Source organism: Tuber melanosporum (genome assembly GCF_000151645.1).
Source record: "Tuber melanosporum whole genome shotgun sequence assembly, scaffold_48, strain Mel28".
NCBI classification, from domain to species: domain Eukaryota; kingdom Fungi; phylum Ascomycota; class Pezizomycetes; order Pezizales; family Tuberaceae; genus Tuber; species Tuber melanosporum.
Genome location: NW_003299093.1, coordinates 74,875 through 93,805, shown reverse-complemented (window position 1 = coordinate 93,805; position 18,931 = coordinate 74,875). Strand labels below are relative to the sequence as shown.

The following is an 18,931-nucleotide window of genomic DNA, read 5'->3' as shown; positions in this document are numbered from 1 at the left end:
CGCGTGTAATACGTGTACAACCCTCAATCGGTCAGCCAGTCTCACGATACGCCGCGAGGCTGGACCAGATAAACAGACAACTAGAAAAACCCCTCAAAGCAAGTAGAAGAAAAAGAAAACAAACTCTTCTCACCCACCGGTACTCCACACAAAGCATGATACCGTACCGGTAATGTAAGTATCCATACCAGCAAAATAAAGTAAAAGAACAAATAAAAACAAACAAACAAACAAACAAACACTACCACAACCCATCACTCGAATTCACACACTTCCTTCCTCCCTACCCATAATATAATCAAGTATGTGATAGAAGAAACACCACGCGCAAAAAAAAAACGCCAAGTCGGTATCCGAAAAAAAGAAAGAAAGAAAGAAAGAAAGAAAGAAGGAGAAAGAAAACGGCATAACGCGCCCTGCAAACCTACATACGGTATGCAGTTTTCATGTAACTTACTGTACTCGTACAGCGTCCTACATGTCGGCAAAGCGCTTATCCACCCCCTCCCCCCGACCGCGGGAAGTTCCACGATAATAGCCCGGGTGCGGGTCTCGTGCCTGCATGTGTAGTATCATGGCTATTGTGGGATTTTGCTTGCTCTGATTCATATGTTGTCACTCGGTTATGGGGAGATGAGGAGGAGGGGTTACCGTATTGTTGTGGTTGGTGATGGCGTCGTGGATGGGGTAGGGGGAGGGGGCGGAGTATAGTTTTTTGGGGTATGATACGTGTATGGGCTGTTTTTTTTTATTGCGGGTGGTTCAATAATTTAATTATCCTGGGCGGGGTTACTTGTATCATAGGTATCATATGATACCGTAACTGGCTAAATTGCTGGCTGGCGAAACTGACTCGGGTTTTGTAATCGACATTTGGGCAACACTCCTTTTTCTTTTTGCTCTTTTCCTTTCCATCGTGCATCAAGTTTCCTAACTCACAAATAATTGCATAATAGGATATCGGTCGTTTATGGCATTCGTGAGGAGAATAGAGAATCCGATATAAAAGAGATAAGGAAGTGAGGAAGTGAGGAAATAAGGAAGAGAAAGCGCTACTCATGACCAATATACGAGTGATTCACCGTGATTCATGCCCCGTGCCAGAGAAACCCAGAAAAACAAGAAAACAGGAACGATTCAAGGATGAAAAAGGGAGAATGAAATAAATATCAAGGGATGAATAGTCTGGGTAATAACCCCTGCAAAATGTGAGGAAAAGAACCGAAAACATCAACCGGCTATCTGATCCCGACTAACGATCATAAAGATCATATAACCCAATAGTAGTATCCCTTCTCTGGTCTATCTCATCATCCCCAAGTTCGAGCAAATTCTCCACAATACCGCCGTATTCCTCCCCGCCAACAATCTTCAAGTAGTCATCTCCTTCAAGAACCTTACTGAGCCTGATTATCTCATCACTTGTAATAGCAAAGCTCCCACCATCACTAGAGTACGTAGGGCGGGGCGCACCTCCCTCCCCATAGTAGCTACCTGTGCCATCAGAAATGGAAACCTTCGAGAAGTAGTCGTTGACAAGTTCCGGTTCGGGTTCTGACGCCGACGAGGAGAAGGACGGGACGCGTTCGATGCTTAGGTGAAGAGAGTAGCGGGAGGAATGGGATTGTTGAGGGAAGTGTGATTTCCTTTGGATAGAGTTGGTCATGTGCACTCTCCTTTCTGGGCCGGGGGCTGCGCGGGCGGTAGAGGGGCGACGGCGGGCCGGGGTAGGGGGTTTCTGGTGGGGCTTTGTGGTTGTTGTTTGCGCTGTGGATATTGTTGCACCGAGGGAGTCCGGGAGGGACTTTTTCTTACGGTGGGTGGGGGAGGGGGGACCACTGTCTTTGGTGATTAGAAGCTTTTGGATGCAATCTGGATACGACATCCCACCGAAGGACTCTCCTTCTAGGCCCGGTGGGATTTGTGATTGGGTGGTTTTTGAAGAGGTGTTCTTGGGATTGTGAGCCTTTTCTTTGGGCTTTTGAAGTTTGAGGTCTCGGTCTTTACGGTCTTTGAACGCCTTTTTCTCTTCCGCAGTTTCCAGCTTCCTCGTCGTTTCCCACTCGAGCTCTTCCATTTTAACCCTCTCTTGCTCTCTTTCTATTTCCCTCCGAAGTCCCCTGCGTCTCCGCTCGCCTCTCTTTGGTCCTTCCCTCTCTAATTCCCTCTCAATCTCATGCCCAATCCCCTTCTGTTTCTCCATTCCTACCTCCCCATGTAGTTCCCTCTGATTCTCAATCGGCCTAGCAGAATTGGCCATCAGATAAGTAGGAAACTCTTCCACCATCCTCTTGAGTACTTCTTTTTGCGCCATAGTGATATTCTTTGGATAATTCGACTTGCCTAACGCGAAGAACGGAATCTGCGTGGCAATAACTTGGATCTCCTCTGATAATTTCATGACAAGATTCAATGCCTCTTCGTGCGCCTTCGCCGCCGTGTATAGTTCCAAGAGCTTACCGCTATTCCCATTGGACCTTGTTGCAAGATATTGAGAAAAGTCTTCCCGTGATGCTTCTAGCGAAAGAATTTTCTTCAAGGCCGCTTCCTCGACGCACCCCCCCTCAACTTCTTGCCAGCTTCGCCCTGCCGGCGGTGACATGGGAGGAGACGGTGCGGCCGGAGGAATGTAATGAATACCAGTCAGGGGGTCTTTGATGCGGTCGGGAATATCGTCGTTTTGGGCGGTTCGTGGCTGCAACGGAGAAACTGAAACACTAAGCGGAGAGAGAGGCTGCGGCCTCATCGGCACCGGAGGCGGACCAGAGGAACCTTTGGGGGCCTCGAGGGCTTCTGATGCTTTTATTGGTGAATTCCGGGGCTTAGGCTGCCCCCTCCGGATCCTGGGAGCGGTGGCTTCTTTGTCGGCATATAAATCCGTCGGCGGGGGCGGGAGATCTACATCCGCGTTCCCCTGCTCAATAACGATAGGGGGTAATCCGGGTGGCCTTGACGGACCAGTCTTCCTGAAAACGAGAGGGGGAGGAATACGTCTTTTTGTCTCCTTGGTCGGGCCACGTTTTGGCGACTTGGAGGATTTATTTTTCTCCTCTGAGAGCAGTGGTGGCCTAGGAACTGGTGGAGAAGGATTTGAAGACGTGCTAATCTTCCTCTCAAATCCCTTGACCGTCTCCTCTACTAGTCTCCGTCGCGTTTGCATCTCCTCATCTTCATTGGATATAGAAGGGAAAGACCTTGATGAGGGGCGGGTCGGTGGTGGCGACCGGTTCGTGAACTCGGGAGCCCTCTTGCCAATGACCGGACCGGCAAGATTGGCTTTAGGGGCAGGTGTGGGTTTGCCTTGCTTGGGCGTTTCTTGTTTGAGATTGCCGCTGTCCCGATTAATATCTGCAAGGGGATAAGCTATCCCTCCCATCATTTGTCTAGTGCCTCCTAGAGCTCCGTGAACATTCTCTAGCGGCTTATGTGGCGTTAAAAAGCTCCATCTCATCTTATCGATGGGATCATCAAATATCCCCGAACTGTCTTCACAACTGCTTTCAGGGCTCACCTCTCCGTCGCTAGCTCCCATTGCGCATACCACATGCCCACTCTCACCATCTCCCTCCTCTTCTAGAACATTATCCAGCACCCTTAACGGCGCGATGACCGTTTCCAATGGCTCAACCGTCGTTCCATCCTCGAGTGCCGGCTCGAATACAAACCCTCGCCGTTTATCCCTCTTCTTTTCTAGTTCCCCTTCACCATTTCCACTCCCTCCTTTGCTTTTACCTCTGTTAGAGACGGGCCTTCGGTGCGGTCTTTCGTGTGGCTTTTTCGGGCGTGACGATCCACGCGGTACTTTGGCTTTAATAGTGCCTTCTCCAGTTGCATCCAAAGTGACCCCCATCTTTGCAAGTGCTTGCATCGTCTCCTTTCCTTTATGAAGTACTGGTGTGCCGATCTGCCCAGTGGTGACCAGGCGTCTCGTGGCGGTGGGTGTCGGTGCACGGTGAGCGGAGAAAGCTCTCCTGATCGATCGCGAGGTTCGGGAAAGAAGAGGTGCTCGGACAGCATCTGGAGTGTTTATAGGGCCTCCCAAACACATTGGATCGGGTTTTGGGATCTCTGTTATGAGCGACAATGATCGTTTGGGTGTTTGTAGAGGTGAGGGGGGAGGTTGCTGTTGTGTTTGCTGACCCTTCGGGGGGCATGGAGGATTCTGGGGAACTGGAGGAATTTCAGGAACAGACATTTGAGTCGGGATTGGTGGAAGGGGTATTGCTGGAGGAGGCGGCGGTTTGGAAAGCGTCCTGGCCGATTTGGAGTTGGCCATGATGGGTCAGTTTTTTGAGAAGCGAATAGTAAGGAGACAAGTAGAGATGTGGTTTAGATCGACCTCAAGCTATGGGCGGGCCGGTCTGGTATCAAATCTCAAATGGGAGGAAAGAAAGATGAGGGATATAGAGGAAACCTGTCCTCTACATGGACAGTTAGTTTGTAACTGGGTAAAGAGAACGGAATAATTTAGACCAGCCAAACGTTAAAGCCAAGATATCAATCTCAGCGACGTATTGGAACAGATGGAAACAGAGAGAAAGAGGGAAAGACTTACGCAGGACTCGGACAAGAAGAGCATATAAAGCAATCCTCATTAGCTCGGACCAAAGAAAGCTTTTGCTGCTCTCCTTGGGGCTTGTATCGTGTGGCAAACATTCCGGTGGATTCGGTGGTGTTTTCACCGACGGCGGGGGAATACGATTCTCGATCTCACCGGCTCAAGTCTGGAGGCACACCACTTCTTCACAGACAAATAGTAAAAAAAGTCAGCTCTCTGGTCCGAAAGGTTTCAATTTTTGACCCCAGAATACGTGTCTTTTATAGGGATACTGTGGGTCGAAGTTGTAACTGCGTACAGGCAGGGTTGCTAATGGGTGAAGCCTGGCTCTTGCTCAGATTTTGGGTTTATATGAAAGAGATATAGCGCGAGCGGTCAAGGGAACCTCATGAGGCAAATTGACAGGATGCACAGCTGTGGTTGAGATTTTATCATGTTGTGGTCTGTAGTGTCAAGTGTTCTCTCTTTTGAGATTAAGCTACCATCATTGAAGGTTAAATTACGCCCATTTTTTTAATACTTAGGCATCACTCGGAGCTCAAACTTTCAAGAAAAAAGAGTAAGGATGTAAAACGACACCCCGAAATCCGAGCTCCACTTCAAAAGACTCGCATAAGCAGGAAAAATTGGAGGAAATAGCCGTATGTCCAGAAAAACCGCCCATCGCAGAACATCAAGGTTTCCCAGCAAGACAAGAGCAAAAATAGCAAACCCGGACACCCCGTAGGCATGTAGGAACGAAAGATAGCTCAAACTCGGGAGTAGAGCCTGATGCAAGGTTCGAGGAAGAGCAGGAAGAGCAAGAACTCTGAGCCCGGCACCCATCATTAAAAGCGCCCTTGCTTTATAGGGCTACTACCGGTGTGATGAAGAAATATATCGTACGATACTGGGACTCGGTCGAAGATAAGAAGCCGAGGGCTTGCGCCCTCTTATCCCGAGACGTAAGCTTAAATCAAATGAAGCGTTTCCAACCCACCGACTACCCCCGCAATCTACCCAATAGCCCATACTCGTAGAATGGCCTTGTCATTGAAAATATCCCTCTCCTAGGTTCGCCCTCTCGAGCGGTCATGTGACTTCCATCTGTGGCGGCTCTAACGGCAACTCCTTCGCCTCACCCCCTCTCTTGGTTGTATTCGGGTGGGCCCGCTCTTCCAGAAGGCTCACCACGCTCGAGTTCCCTCATCTCCACTGGTGGCTGTGCCTCTTTGACGACACTATCATACTTTGGCGGTGGTGCTTCGTAAACCGGCAAAGGCTCGATAGCGACCTCTTCATTGGTATTCGGATGCACATGAGCTGGTGGGGGGGACCTCGTATTGTGCAGATAGACTGGCGCAGGCCTAAAATACAGTACACACAGCTGTCAATTGAATTTGCCTCCTAGTCAACCGGTCGAAGAAGTGCTCACCTCAGTATGGAATTAACATGCGTTACTCGCGCCCACTGCCCGGCCTGTATCCCTACTTCGGCTTGCCTGAGTATCTCTGCGGCCCGCTCCTGTCGAGCAATCTTTGCCCTACGCAATAGTATGGAGCGGACACATATGAGCGATAGGATTATTGCGGTTACGCTCGCGAGCCTTCACAACCAGAAAACTTTAGTTTTGATGGCGTAACCCACCAAGTGAGGGAGAAGCATTAATCGTACGTGAAAAATATATTCTGTGCCATACTCGCTTTGCCTGGCCCCGCTCAGCCTTGTGAGTATTACCGGTATCGGGGGAAGGCCGACTGAATTTACCAGTGGACTGTCGCTAACGGAAGAAGGTTCTGATTCCTTATTTGTCAAGCTAGGTGCCGATTTGGGGCGGGGAGCGTGATGGGCGGTGGGTATCGGAAACCTGTCATCAAGGTTACGGTGCAGTAGCAGGTCGCAAGACATACCTCCGATGCCCCGGGTTGAGTAAATTAGTTGTAGCGGTTCCTGAGTGAATAACTTTGGCTGGAGTGGCCGGAATAGGTTAGTGCGCGAACATGAGAAATTACTCGGTTGTGGAAAATTCCTGAAGGGGTAGAGACGTGAAGCATCATAATTGAAGGAGGAAATGACGTGAGTTATTGAAGCGTAGAGAACGTGTTAAGCAACTAATGATTTAGTGGTATAAAAGGGCCAGCATAGGTTCAGGTTTGTTGAGATTATACTCTTTATAGGAACAGATCTTACACCATATATGTTAGGCTATTGTTGGCTCTTCCCGTCGCCACATATTCCTCAGGGTCTTCGACACATTCTAAGGAGCGAGTGTTGTCGATTAATTATGAAAAGGGTTTCACGATCTAAGTGTAATATCGGACCCGAGATCGGGCTTTGATATTAAATATGTATGACAATGATAGTGTAACAGAATCTGATTATCACTCCCACTGAAAACAAGCTTGATGTTCAATGAACTTGGAAGGCTTAGTGGAGAGAAGTTTCAACCTCAAGGATGACTAACAAATGGTCAGTAAAACGGTTGGCGAACTGCTTTCATATTATGGGACAGGAGCTCGAGAAACAGCCGTTCATGGTGACTGAGCTGTTGCTTCTGGAGCGGCGAATGAACTGTCCATTGTTAACCAAACGCAGCATTAGAAACTAGACGCTATGCTGTATTGCTCGATACAGTGTGCAGTATGCTGTCATGACTTGCGCGCTCTTGTAACGCCCGAGGCCGCTGTGCCGGCAGTGAGATGTTCCAGGAAACGTTGGCTACCACCCCCCCGGCACTTTCTCCGGTGCCTGAAAAAATCTCAAACAGCTTCACACCAACTCTAAAAGTCAAATTTTTGGTGGATCCAAAATCTCAGGAAAATCTCAGGATAATTCAAGGGGAAGCTGCCAGAAGTAAGTATACGGAACGTATGATATTTGAGGATACTGCATTCTTATTGTTGCAAGAAGTCTCCTCTCGTGTATCGGTTTAAAGCAGGTCCTCCTGGACCCCAATACCATCAGATCCTCTACTCATACTGTATAACTTAGTCCTTGGCCCGATAGAATCCTCTCAAATTCTCATCAGATGCGGACGTCAAAACGTGATAACAAATGCAAAGAAATCAATCCCAAGAGACTGGAAGACCTACAAAACATACCGTAAGATGGGACATACTATAGTTAACCTATATACCACCCCTTTAAATATAAGACTAATTGGAGGGAAAAGTACGGTAGTGAGCCTAGCGATATCAAATATCGGTAACTGCAGACAGTAACTCCATCTCAACTCCAACTTCTTCGAACATTTGGAACCTAGGAAAACCAGAGATCCCTAATTAAAGAAGCTAAGTGACGGATAATAGCTTGTGAGGGTAGAACTGGCGCGTCCGGAAGACCCCGAGGCCTTCGTGATAGACTTGAGCAGGACCACGACCCATCCGGCAGCGGATGAAGTCTGCATTTGAATTCAGCATTACACCAGCGATGCACGAAGACTGGGGGATATGGATGAGAGAAACACAGAGCCGAACAGAGAGAATATTTCCGGCAATAGTCATCGCAGGAAAAAACAAGAGCAGTATTGTCCTGGCGGTCAAAAGGTGCATCTCCTCTTCATGGACAGGAACAAGGAACCGGTTCGGAAAAAGGCTCCCGTTTAGCCTGAAACGGCCCCGCTTTCCCAGCACTTGGCTCGGAGGGGTTCTTTGTAGTTAGTCGACAGTACTCGATAGCAACGCTGAGGCAGCGAGGGATGACCAGAACACTAGTTTCCGAGTAGACTAGGCTTCTGGATGGTTTTACTAAGTTACAGCAGATTTACAGGAGAACAATTACCATAATTCCTGGCACGGTATCGGCATATGACTTGAGCATCCCCCCACTTGATCTCGGCATGGGGAAAGGTTCTGCCGTGGAGGGTTGAGGATTCAAAACCAAAATCACCAAGACACCGAAGTATAAAGGTGCTCATCGCCTAGCTCTCTTCCGAAGTATCTTAATGTGGTCATATTATCACCAGTACTCTCACTAGTGGCATCATATCATCTGGTTGGTGGAGGGGATCCTCCAATTTGTCTTCTATATCTTAAGTAGGGAATTCCTAGTAAACTAACTGAAAAATCTGTTGGGAGCTTAGAAGCAAACATTGGAGCCTTCACAGATCCTCAACACAACCTTTACATCGCTGATGCTTCACCATCAACAGAAGAAGTTCAGAAGCCCGGAAACCTGCAACCTGGAGGGGTGATAGTTCAGATTAGAAGCACGGGTATTTGCGGGTTTGCGGCTCCCCTTAGACCAACTATTTCGTCATAAAACTGACCCTCTAGCAGGTCTGATGTCTACTTCTGGCATGCGGGACGCGTTGGTCCCATGATAGTTGAAGACAAACATATTCTTGGCCATGAGTCTGCTGGAGAGGTAAATGGCGTTCAATTTTCCCACCCCCATTCCTGCGAGCCCTATCTGACTGGCCGATAGTCTACAACGTACGCGAACATGTGCTCTTCCTGTCAACTCCACCTGTTTCCGGCCTCCTCCGTCGCTACGTCACACATCTCGCAAGATGGTGTCGCAAGCTTCCCCCAAGCATGTCTTGCGAGGATGGCGCTCTCCTGGAGTCTCTGTCCGTCGCACTCGCCGCAATCGATCGCTCAAAGCTCAGACTGGGCGATTCGGCAGTAATCTGTGGCGCAGGACCCATTGGCCTGATCACCCTTCTTTGCGCAAAGGCAGCTGGCGCCGAGCCAATCCTCATCACAGATATCGATCGGAGCCACCTGAACTTTGCGCAGACACTCGTCGCAGACTCGCCAGGTGTTCTACGCATATACCCTGTGCAGCGCGGGAAATCCGAAGAAGAATTGGCGGTGGGAATGAAGGAGGCATTGGGGATGGAGCCCGATGTTGTTCTAGAATGCACAGGTGTCGAGAGCTCCATTGGTGCAAGCATTCACGCTGTCCGCTCTGGTGGAACCGTGTTCGTTGTTGGCGTCGGGAAGGACCAGATGAAATTCCCGTTCATGAGGCTGAGCACCCGAGAGGTCGATCTGAAGTTCCAATACCGGTACTGCAACACGTGGCCCAGGGCAATCAGACTCCTGGACAGCGGAATCCTGTCGAACATCCGCAAGCTGGTCACACACAGGTTTGCCATTGAGGACGCGGTAGAGGCCTTCAAGACGAGTGCAGATATAAAGAGTGGAGCTATCAAAGTGCAGATTACAAACAAAGATTAGATCGTTGTTGGTGTTGTGGGTGCACGGGGGGGGGGGTGATTTTTTTTCTTTCTCCTTCCGATATTGGGAGTTGTGTGGGGGGGTTCCTTCGCATGTACCTTTGGCATACCGGTATACGATATTATGGGAAAATTCAGCTGTGAGTGGAGTTTTTAAGTAAACACCGCGGTTCGCCGATGAATATAGCTTTTATGTGTCATGTTATGCCGTAATGCACAATGTCATACGATAAATTGTGATTATAATGATTTGGATGGACTAATACTGATGAAAAAGCATATCCCTCATCTCAAGCATCCAGGGGGTAAAATGCCTCGGATTTCAACATCCAAAGGCGAGATTTAACCCCCGAATCGCCTCAAGTGCAAAATACTCTAACGACTGTTGAGCCCATCATGGTCATGGCATCTCATTCCTCTACTACCCTATGCGATGTACTGTACTAATACGGTAGTATAGAACTTAACCCATTACCAGTAATAATGACAATTTAATAGGCTCAGCGGATCAATCGATAGCATCCTCACTCACTCTCATATCGCCCATACCGTACCCAGCCGGGGCCCAAGCCGTAGTGGAGCCTTTCAAACGAACTGAAATCCCACACACAATGCATCGCTCGATACGGTAATTGTAAATAAATATAAGTTACACCATCTTGCCACCCTGGAATGCATTAAAATAGGGTTCTACAAACTACGAAACACTCCTCATTCGTCGCGCAGATCACAAGCTCTTCACAATCTCCTCCGCGAGAACTTTGTGCACCGGCCACGTGGGATGCAAGCTGTTCAACCAGAAGTATTCACTGACCCTGACACCGCATTCGGGGTAGTAGGTGTCCCAGTCCGGTGTTCCGCTGCGCCAGTTAGGACGATTCAGGAGCCAAAAAGAAGAAGCAAAAGGGGAGGAGGATTCATACACTCTATACTTCTCACAGAATGCCGTCGTGTTCTTGATATCATACCGCTCCGGCCTCTCCAGAATCTCGGTAAATACCCTAGCAGCATCGAATATCTTCCCGTAAACATCCCTATGACTCCTCTTAAACCCATGTAACATATCCTCCAGCAGGCTGTTATAACTCTCCAACGCCTCCTGCTCCCTAGACACTGCCTGCTCCCCTTGTCCGGTGGTAAGCGGACTACGATCAATCGGCGGCACATTCAGGAGCAGAAAGTTCCTAGCGCCGACACAGTATAGTTCCTCCAGAATGCGGAAGTACTCATTCATTAGGCTCGGGTGGAGATCGCCGGGGTCGACATTCCGGTAGCTGTTCTCGATGTCATTCACCCCGAGCCAGATCAGGAAGAGGGAGTCCTCGGACTCCCAGGCGGGGGTGATTGAGGTGGGGGATTTGGGGGAGAGGTTCGGGAGGAAGAGGTCTTGGACTTGGTCGGCGAAGGAGAGGACGGTTGGGATGTAAGGCTTTACAAGGGTGGAGTTTATGGTCGCGCCTCCTAGAGATTGTTAGCTTTCCTGTCCAGTGGGTTAGGTGGTGGGGAGGGAACCGTAGGCAAGATTGTAGGTTAGTAATTCGGATCTGTTGAATGTGGTTGTCAAGTATCCTACCCAATTTGGGCCACTATTTTCTCTTTGTTAGACTCACTACAAGCCAAGTAGGAAAAGGATCGCATGCTTCGCAGAAGTCGACCCCGGCCACGCCGGGTTTCCCATCGGGTTTCCAGAACTTGGCAGCGGCGACCCATTGGTTAAGTTGAAGCCCGTAGTAGTGTAGGAATCACCACTTCATCCCCGAGAAAATCAGCCACAAATCCATCAGGTAGTGATGATATAATAGAACCAACGTACAAGACAAAAAGATACTTCAATTGATCCCATCCAGGATAAACATGTTCGTTATATCCCTCCTCCACAAACGGGATTGCACCGCATAATGCGTCCGCCAAACCCAATGAAATGATAGAGAGCCTTGAAAACATCACGAACCGTGCGGTGGTGTCTTCTCAATAGCCCGAGGCCTTCAAGTCTACTTATACCTCACCAATCCCTCCTCAGGTACTTTCTTTCCCCCCGGCATTCATACCGACAAGCATGTTCATCAAATATACCCACAAACATATACAGAACAGCAACTCATCTCGCCAGTGCTAAGTTTTTCCGCCATGCCGAACAACCGACGTGGTGCAGCAGCCTGTGTACCTGCCCCTCAGGGGCAAGCAAAGGGGTTGGGTCCCCGTTTTCGGGTTGGTGCGCGGTGGAACTACCCAATTAGTTAACTGAATAATCGATCCATGGGGTACTCGAGTATGCCAGTGGCACAATATACGAAATAGTACCAGTACAATACACGAGTTGCCCATTAGAAGAATACCGGTATACCGGTAGTATCCCACGAACTGATAGTGTGATTTTTTATTTTTATTTTTCTTTCTCCTTTTTTTTGTGTTGAACACCAAAGCCAAAATGATGTACCGGTACCTTTCTTGGCCTAAAGTGCTACCCCCTAAGCTGCTTTGGCATTGGCAGTTATAGCGGGAAGGCGAAGAGTAGGAAAGGGCGGAACGTTCGGCGGCGGCGTTCACGCCGGTATGGCCGAGGCAGAAGCACCGGTACTATACTCGAGTACACATTGTTTGAATATTGTCTACTGTTTTGGGTACTAGTCTGCTCGTAGTGCCAAAGCATTTTTAAAAAGAACTCCTATTATTGCATACCATTCAGATCCAAGCAAGGGCAAAGAGTAGGGGAAGGAGTGGAAAGATCATTGCCCCTCCGTTTGCCCGCTGCTCCCAGATACTCCAAGCCGGGCTACGCACAAAGCGTTTTTCGTACTGTATCGGCAGTCTGCTAGCCAAGGCTCGCTTATGGTAATGCTTGCAGTTACCGCCTATGCTCCCTCGTGCTGCTTTGTCACCCAGCGCGATTGATAGCCCTATCTTATGCCATTGATGATCGTGGAAATTCTACCACGTTTTTAATGGGTGGGCCGGGCTTTTTAGGGGTCAGAATCTTAAAACACCAGTAGGATGTGCAGGGTTTAAAGCCGCCCATGAGCTATGCCCCTTGAGAAAATCTGTTTGCACCCATAGCTGTGGACTCTCCCACCATAGATTGATCGATCGGAAATACTACAGGAAGATAACCAGGAACGAAATTGAGCAGTTTCGGTTTCAACGTCGTCCACCAGTTAAGTAAGGTTAGGAAATTTAACGAGAAGAAGCTAAACAAAGTCCCAGCCCTTGCGCCAGTGGTTCTCGTACTTTGGCGAGCGTACCACGGTCGCTGAGCTTATTATCCTGATATCCCTAGGAGCACCACCAAAAGAAATAGTGATAAAAGAAAGAAATAAAATAAGAAAGCGATGGACCTAGATACCGGAAATGGCGCAGAGGATGTGGCCCAAAAGGCGAACTAGATCCAGAAGAAGTCGCTTCCTAGGGTCAGGTTCTCACAGCCTGCCACGGGGCACTGTCTCTGCTGAGGTATATGCCCCCTAAAAGAACTTGGCCCACGTATCAGACCACACTTCGCCCGATTCCGCTCCATCCCCAGTGTCGCCAGCCAATGTGGTAGAATCAATAAAAGACATTGGGCAAAAATAAAAAGCAAAAAAACAAAACAATGAGTCAACTAGCGCCGCTTTCTATCCAGGCGCTTATCAACAGCACCCATGACAACTTTCAGGATGCCATCAGCCGTAAGCCCATTCCCCTCATTCATCTTTTTCCAGCTAACGGTATCAACCATATCGCGAACGCTGTGCTCCTCCACAAGTGCATTGTCAAGCTCATCCAAACTCTCGGTGGCCGCTTCGTCGTTCCCCACCTGAAAAAACTGAACGCCGACCTGCCGGTCCTTTGCGCCCACATTGTCTAGTTCCCTCGCGCACTTGACAATGTTCTTCTCAAGCCTGTCCGGATCCGTAGGTTCTCCGTCGGTGATAACGATGACGTTGAGTGGCTTGATATTTCTATTCCTTTTGTATCGCATCAAGTATTCGTCCAGTATGAAGCCGAGCCTCCGCCCGGTAGGTGTGATCCCCCGCGGGGTTACGGAGGCGAAGATGCGCTGCAATTGATCTGCGCTACGCACATTCGTGTGCGACCTGTCGTGATTTAGGAAGTGGATGTCCACACCGTCTGAGTCTTGTGCCGTACAGATCGGCACAATAGCGGCTAACGCCGACGAGGTTTGCCGCCAATTTGAACCAACCATAGAACCGCTGTCGTCTATGAGGAAGACCGTGTCGAATTTCTTGAGCCCCGCGTATTGTTGGGCGGTTGGTGAGGTATCGGAGAAGGTCCCACGCCTGACGGCAGGTTCTGGGGCTGTTAGTGCGGATTCATCGTAGGTCGGTGGTGGAGCGATGCTCGAATCGTTTGATGGTGGGGGTTTTCGTGTGGGAGCAGATAATCCAGCAGATGGGAACTGTACACTAAAGTCTCCGAATGGGTCAAACTTCCCATCATCCACGAAGCTCCTGAAAGCGGGTGGTTGTCCTTGTTGGTTGCGACGATTCAACTTTTTTTTCAAGTAGTCCATGTGAGCGGATATGATGTTAATGGTTGTTGGTATAGTTGCGATGTCGAGTTAGGGGCGCCGGGATTTATATCTCCCCGGCGTGGCAACGAGTATGTACGGTACTGTACATACTAGTATGTGCGGTACTTGGATATGACAAAAAGGCAAACCGCTAAGGAGGCGTGCCCACAGCCCCCACCCAAGCACTCCTTCCACCCGGAAAACACTGCCGGGTAAGATCTGGGGAATGGGTTTTTGGAGGAAAATAAAATCTAGCCCCCGTTGCCAAAATGTGCCCTATGAGACTAATACGGTATGATACTCGAGCAGTGGGTGTATTGCCTCATATTCATAACATCCTGGTTCATAATACCGGTACGGTGTGGAGATGTTCCACAAAGGATACGGCACCCCCACCCACCACACTCCTCCTGAACAAAGGGGGCATGCACTAAGCATTCTACTGCTCGAGTATGTCACAAAGGAATCTTAAGACCCCAAGGTGAGCCGCGAGGCTTATTCAAGAATTGTTGATATCAGGCAAAGAAGGTGCCATGGCATTTGAACCGGTTGAGCCTTTCGAAGTTTCTTAAACGAGCGGCGCAAACTAGGAAGAGAGTATGGTGCGCTATCCACCCCGCTCTAGGTCGTATTATATGTGGATACGAACTTGGAATCTCCACATCTGGGGGCCAACCCCAAACCATTCCCAGAATATCTGATAAAATTTAATTGTATTATCCATTGTTTGGTTATCATTGGAGAGCAATACTCCATTCGAGCAACTAGACACCATCCTTGCCCCCGCTGAAGTTTCTAATATAGTTTTACCTCTAAGACCCAGCAGCACTAGAGTTCGTGTAAATTACCGGTACTAGAATAGAAATTTAGCCCTCAAGGCTCTCTTCTATCAATAAAAGACTAGTTATCATATTCTGCCTCTATCGTATCCCCCATTCCTAGTTGAGAACTTTGATAAGCCATCATGTGCCGGCATATACCACATTGGAGTGCTATTATCCACTTCCACTCCCAGGTTCATCTGATAACCCAAGACCTCTCCTCGGTACCCTATTAAATCTCTTTCCTTAATAGCACTACCAGCATGATACTTAAGCTGCTGCCGGTGCAGGGCCACTAGCAAGGCTTGAAACCACCCCTTATTACCTCCACATGAAGCGCATGTAAATCTTTCTGGTGTCCTGGCAAGGAGAGATACTAGGCACACTACTCCGAACAACACACCCATCGTAAAGTTATTTACCCGCGATCTCCCTCCGAAATAGCCTCTTGCCAAATGTCTTAAGAGTTGGCCGGAGGAATATCCCGTCGAAGTTATAACATCGGTAGTTTAATGCCATCAAGCTTAAGAGCCCAGTCCGGGGAAACCCCGCAGAAGTGCAGGATCATTTTAGGCCGTCTAATGGATGTAGCAAGGGCAAGTTTTGGTGTGCCTCTGTTGAATATTGACAACATTAGAAGCCCCAAAGTGCTAGCCTAAGAGCATGTCCATTTATTCAATGTTAACAAGGAAATTTCCAGGCATTCGACAATGGTTTTTCCATAATACCTTAGGTCGTGGTACTCATACTATATGATTATCCAGTACTCTCACCCTCGGCGCCAGAGGTGATATATGGGAGGCGTGTAACCCCCCTAGTAGTAGAGTGGCTTTGAATGCAAATATTGAATCCATTGTGGTTCTAGACTTCGGAGTGGTCTAGATGACTTCTTCCTTCCAATTAAAGGGATCCAAGTGTGGAGATGCTACGCACTTCCCATCCACGGCTTCTGGCACCATAGCTGCTCATACAAGTATCATAATATGGGAAAAAGCTTTTCCCAATTTGGTGAGGAGCACTGCTGAAATCACATCAGATTTTGCATGTATACATACCACAGCACTTCGCTCATTACATCTTAGTGGCCAAGTCGTCACATTAGGCTACCAATCGGCCTTAGCGGTAAATAGTAAGTCAGAGGCCTAATAGGTAGGGCCTTGGGTCCCACGTGTAAAGTTATGTGTTGGTTAATAGCTAAATTAGTCCTCGAGCAGAATACCTTTTCGCTGGCATTTCCAGCGCTTTGTGGCAGTGGTGCTAGTCTAGGTATTGTGCCCGTATCTCTCTTCGTGAAAAGTCGGATCAGCGCTGATGAGTGTCTAGCTACCGGTAGCCACCTCTCTGTGTTTGCTCAAAGGGAGGCGATCTTTGAGTCTTCTCGCGCTCTCATTGGCTGGGTTGTCTCAAGCTCCAATCCAATGTCTCATACTCTCTAACTCGGCTAGGTGGCTCCAGCAAGTGAAAGTCTCTCACTGAGCAATATTGGCTTGAAAATGTAGCTCTAAGCCGTCCAAGCATCGAGGCAATGGTGGAGCGACTTATGGCTTGATACTGCCGCGGCCGTCGATAGCCTGGCCGTGCCGTGATCGACCAACTGCGAGCTGTGGCAAGAGCCTGAAAGAGGGAAGCATCTCGGGTAGACTGCCCATATCATACAAGTGCAAGCCTTATGTGGCGCAACCTTATCCCTTTACTCGTACAGTACTCGAGTACCGTACGAGTACCGATAGGGTACCGTATTTGCTCTCAACAAGAATTACTGTCTAAACCACAATAGGTCTAGCGGAGCATAAAACGAAATACCGGTAACGAACACCAGTTGGTGAGATCTAGCAAGCTCAGCATCACCCCAGGCTATGCTCCGGAGGTGTTTTGTTTCTGGTCGGGGGGATCCGAGGTCGACCCGAGCTGGTGGATTCAACGAGTAAAATATGGTACTCGAGTCCAGTACTTGGGTACGGATGTCAGTGATGGGACGGACAAGGGTGGGGAGACCCGAAAGCACAGACCAACTTCAGTAAAGCAGCGTGGTCTCTGCTTTTTAGATACGTCATGTCGCGCTGCTTTATCGATTCCAATGCTGTGTACTAATACTTCCTTGGCCACCCGTACCCTTGCCCGTCTCATCACTAACGTCCAACTAACCAATCTACACCGCCACCAAAATTATGAGATCGCCGACGACCGTTTCGCAGACCACAAGAAAACCTAAGAGCGCCTTTCGCACCTTGAGAACACTGTTTCACCCACAATGTGAATTTTTTCTTTGCCGAGTCGACCTCACGTGGTTGGTTCTTCTGCTCAGCCCCGACGCAAAAACCGCGGTTTAGAGTGGTTGAGTTCGCGCGCAGCCCCCTTGTAGTGCCTGTGCACCCCTTGCAACAATCCCCAAACAAAGTTCTTAAGATCTTTGGGGGCTATCAAATGTTTGGGTGGTATCATAGGCAGAAAATTTGCTGTATCGCCTTATCGGTTTTGTTTTATCGCCTTCATCTCGCCATCACGTTACCAGATGACAGACTTCGCCCCGGGGCACCGCACCGCACCGCACATGCACGAGAGCGGGAGTGGGAACTGAGCGACTGAATTGAACCTCGAGTTTCGCCTCGCGATGGGTCAAGGTGATCAACCCTGGAGTGCCTTTACCCGGTAACGGGCTTGGGGTACCATGGGTTGGGGAACCAGTTGCGCAATTCCGACAAAACATCCGCAAGAAGTGGGGTGGATGAGCCCCTTGACTTGCGGAAAATTTGTAGTTTCGCACAGTAATTAAGCTAGCTTATCATACTGAACATGGTATCCACTTCCGAGGTTCAGCACGAAAGATCACTCGTGGCAACAAACAGGCTGTGGAGTGTTCATCTTCGGGCTCAGCTGTCCGAGCATAGCTGTATGATGGTTGAAAACAAAAGGCACGCTGTGGGCGCAAATTTCCTACCATTACTACCGGTAGTGTTTCGCTTACCTCGTAGCGAAGATGGGTTCAACTGGCTATTGAACGCCTTCCCGCTGCGCTTCATTCCTTTGTGTCGCGGCTTGCATCAAGACACATACTTTATGCACACCTAATCACCAACTCATGATTTATATTGATTTCATAAGTCAAAACTGGGCTCGGGGGCCATATCAAGGCGAGATGAGGCGTGATGCCCCCAACTTATAATTATAGAATACTTCCCCCGAAGCCACGAGAGTAGTTCCGGCAGTACAGATGCGAAATCTCACATTTTCAAAATACAACAGGCATACCTCTACTTTGAGTATGCCTTGGCCTAAAGTGCAATTAATATCATGGATACCACGGCCGGCGCAACACGAGACCCCAAGTACCCGTAACGCAACAAGGTTTTGGGTCGGTGTCAACTCCTATTTTTGAATATAGGGCTGGGGGGGGTCTACCGTATAGGATGTCAAACGGGCTGTTGGAGAATAAGCCTGGTATCGGAAGTGCCTGTAGGAGTTTCACTATTTGGCAGGCATGCAGGCGTATGATCATGAGCTATGCCGCAGATATCCTTTTGGCTTGTGAGGGGGATACGGCTTTCTGGGGCAAGAGGAGGAGGAAACTAGAACCTCGTAAAATAGTTTCTAAGGTGTTTTGTGAAAGCTCATTCGCTTGGTGATGGGAGTAGACTAATATCTGTGCCCGCTGAGGCAGAGATGTGCACGATGGCTGTGCCAACCCTCCCCCCCTCCCAACGAAAGCGTAAATCAAACATACCGGTATTTAGGAGGTAGATTGTGGGAAAGGAAAGGGATTCTTTATATCCCAACAATGATAGGGCAGGGGCCAAAGTGTGACAGAATAGCACCGAGGGATTGGTTGTAGTTTCGATGACCATCTATTGCAGTTTGATAGAGGTTAGCTCAAAATGAATTTGTTG

General features: G+C 48.9%; 4 protein-coding genes; 1 reads left to right on the top strand and 3 right to left on the bottom strand.

Annotated features, from left to right (window-relative positions):
* Nucleotides 1-5,233: 5,233 nt before the first annotated feature.
* Nucleotides 5,234-6,416, bottom strand: GSTUM_00008519001 (uncharacterized protein). XM_002840094.2 has 3 exons: nucleotides 6,212-6,416; nucleotides 5,973-6,143; nucleotides 5,234-5,904 (listed from the first exon to the last, which is right to left on the bottom strand). Exons 1-3 carry the CDS (start codon nucleotides 6,232-6,234, stop codon nucleotides 5,676-5,678), a joined length of 423 nt encoding a protein of 140 aa, XP_002840140.1. The 5' UTR covers nucleotides 6,235-6,416; the 3' UTR covers nucleotides 5,234-5,675.
* A 2,064-nt stretch (nucleotides 6,417-8,480) lies between these two features.
* On the top strand, nucleotides 8,481-9,720 carry GSTUM_00008518001 (uncharacterized protein; the record flags this gene model as incomplete). The annotated part of the gene is made up of 4 exons (XM_002840093.1): nucleotides 8,481-8,512; nucleotides 8,587-8,760; nucleotides 8,815-8,849; nucleotides 8,963-9,720. 4 exons carry the CDS (start codon nucleotides 8,481-8,483, stop codon nucleotides 9,718-9,720), a joined length of 999 nt encoding a protein of 332 aa, XP_002840139.1.
* Nucleotides 9,721-10,351: 631 nt separating this feature from the next.
* GSTUM_00008517001 (uncharacterized protein) lies at nucleotides 10,352-11,942 on the bottom strand. XM_002840092.2 has 5 exons: nucleotides 11,533-11,942; nucleotides 11,375-11,467; nucleotides 11,232-11,314; nucleotides 10,643-11,180; nucleotides 10,352-10,579 (listed from the first exon to the last, which is right to left on the bottom strand). Exons 1-5 carry the CDS (start codon nucleotides 11,661-11,663, stop codon nucleotides 10,447-10,449), a joined length of 978 nt encoding a protein of 325 aa, XP_002840138.1. The 5' UTR covers nucleotides 11,664-11,942; the 3' UTR covers nucleotides 10,352-10,446.
* A 593-nt stretch (nucleotides 11,943-12,535) lies between these two features.
* GSTUM_00008516001 (uncharacterized protein) lies at nucleotides 12,536-14,302 on the bottom strand. XM_002840091.2 has 1 exon: nucleotides 12,536-14,302. Exon 1 carries the CDS (start codon nucleotides 14,224-14,226, stop codon nucleotides 13,315-13,317), a length of 912 nt encoding a protein of 303 aa, XP_002840137.1. The 5' UTR covers nucleotides 14,227-14,302; the 3' UTR covers nucleotides 12,536-13,314.
* Between the last annotated feature and the right edge of the window lie 4,629 nt (nucleotides 14,303-18,931).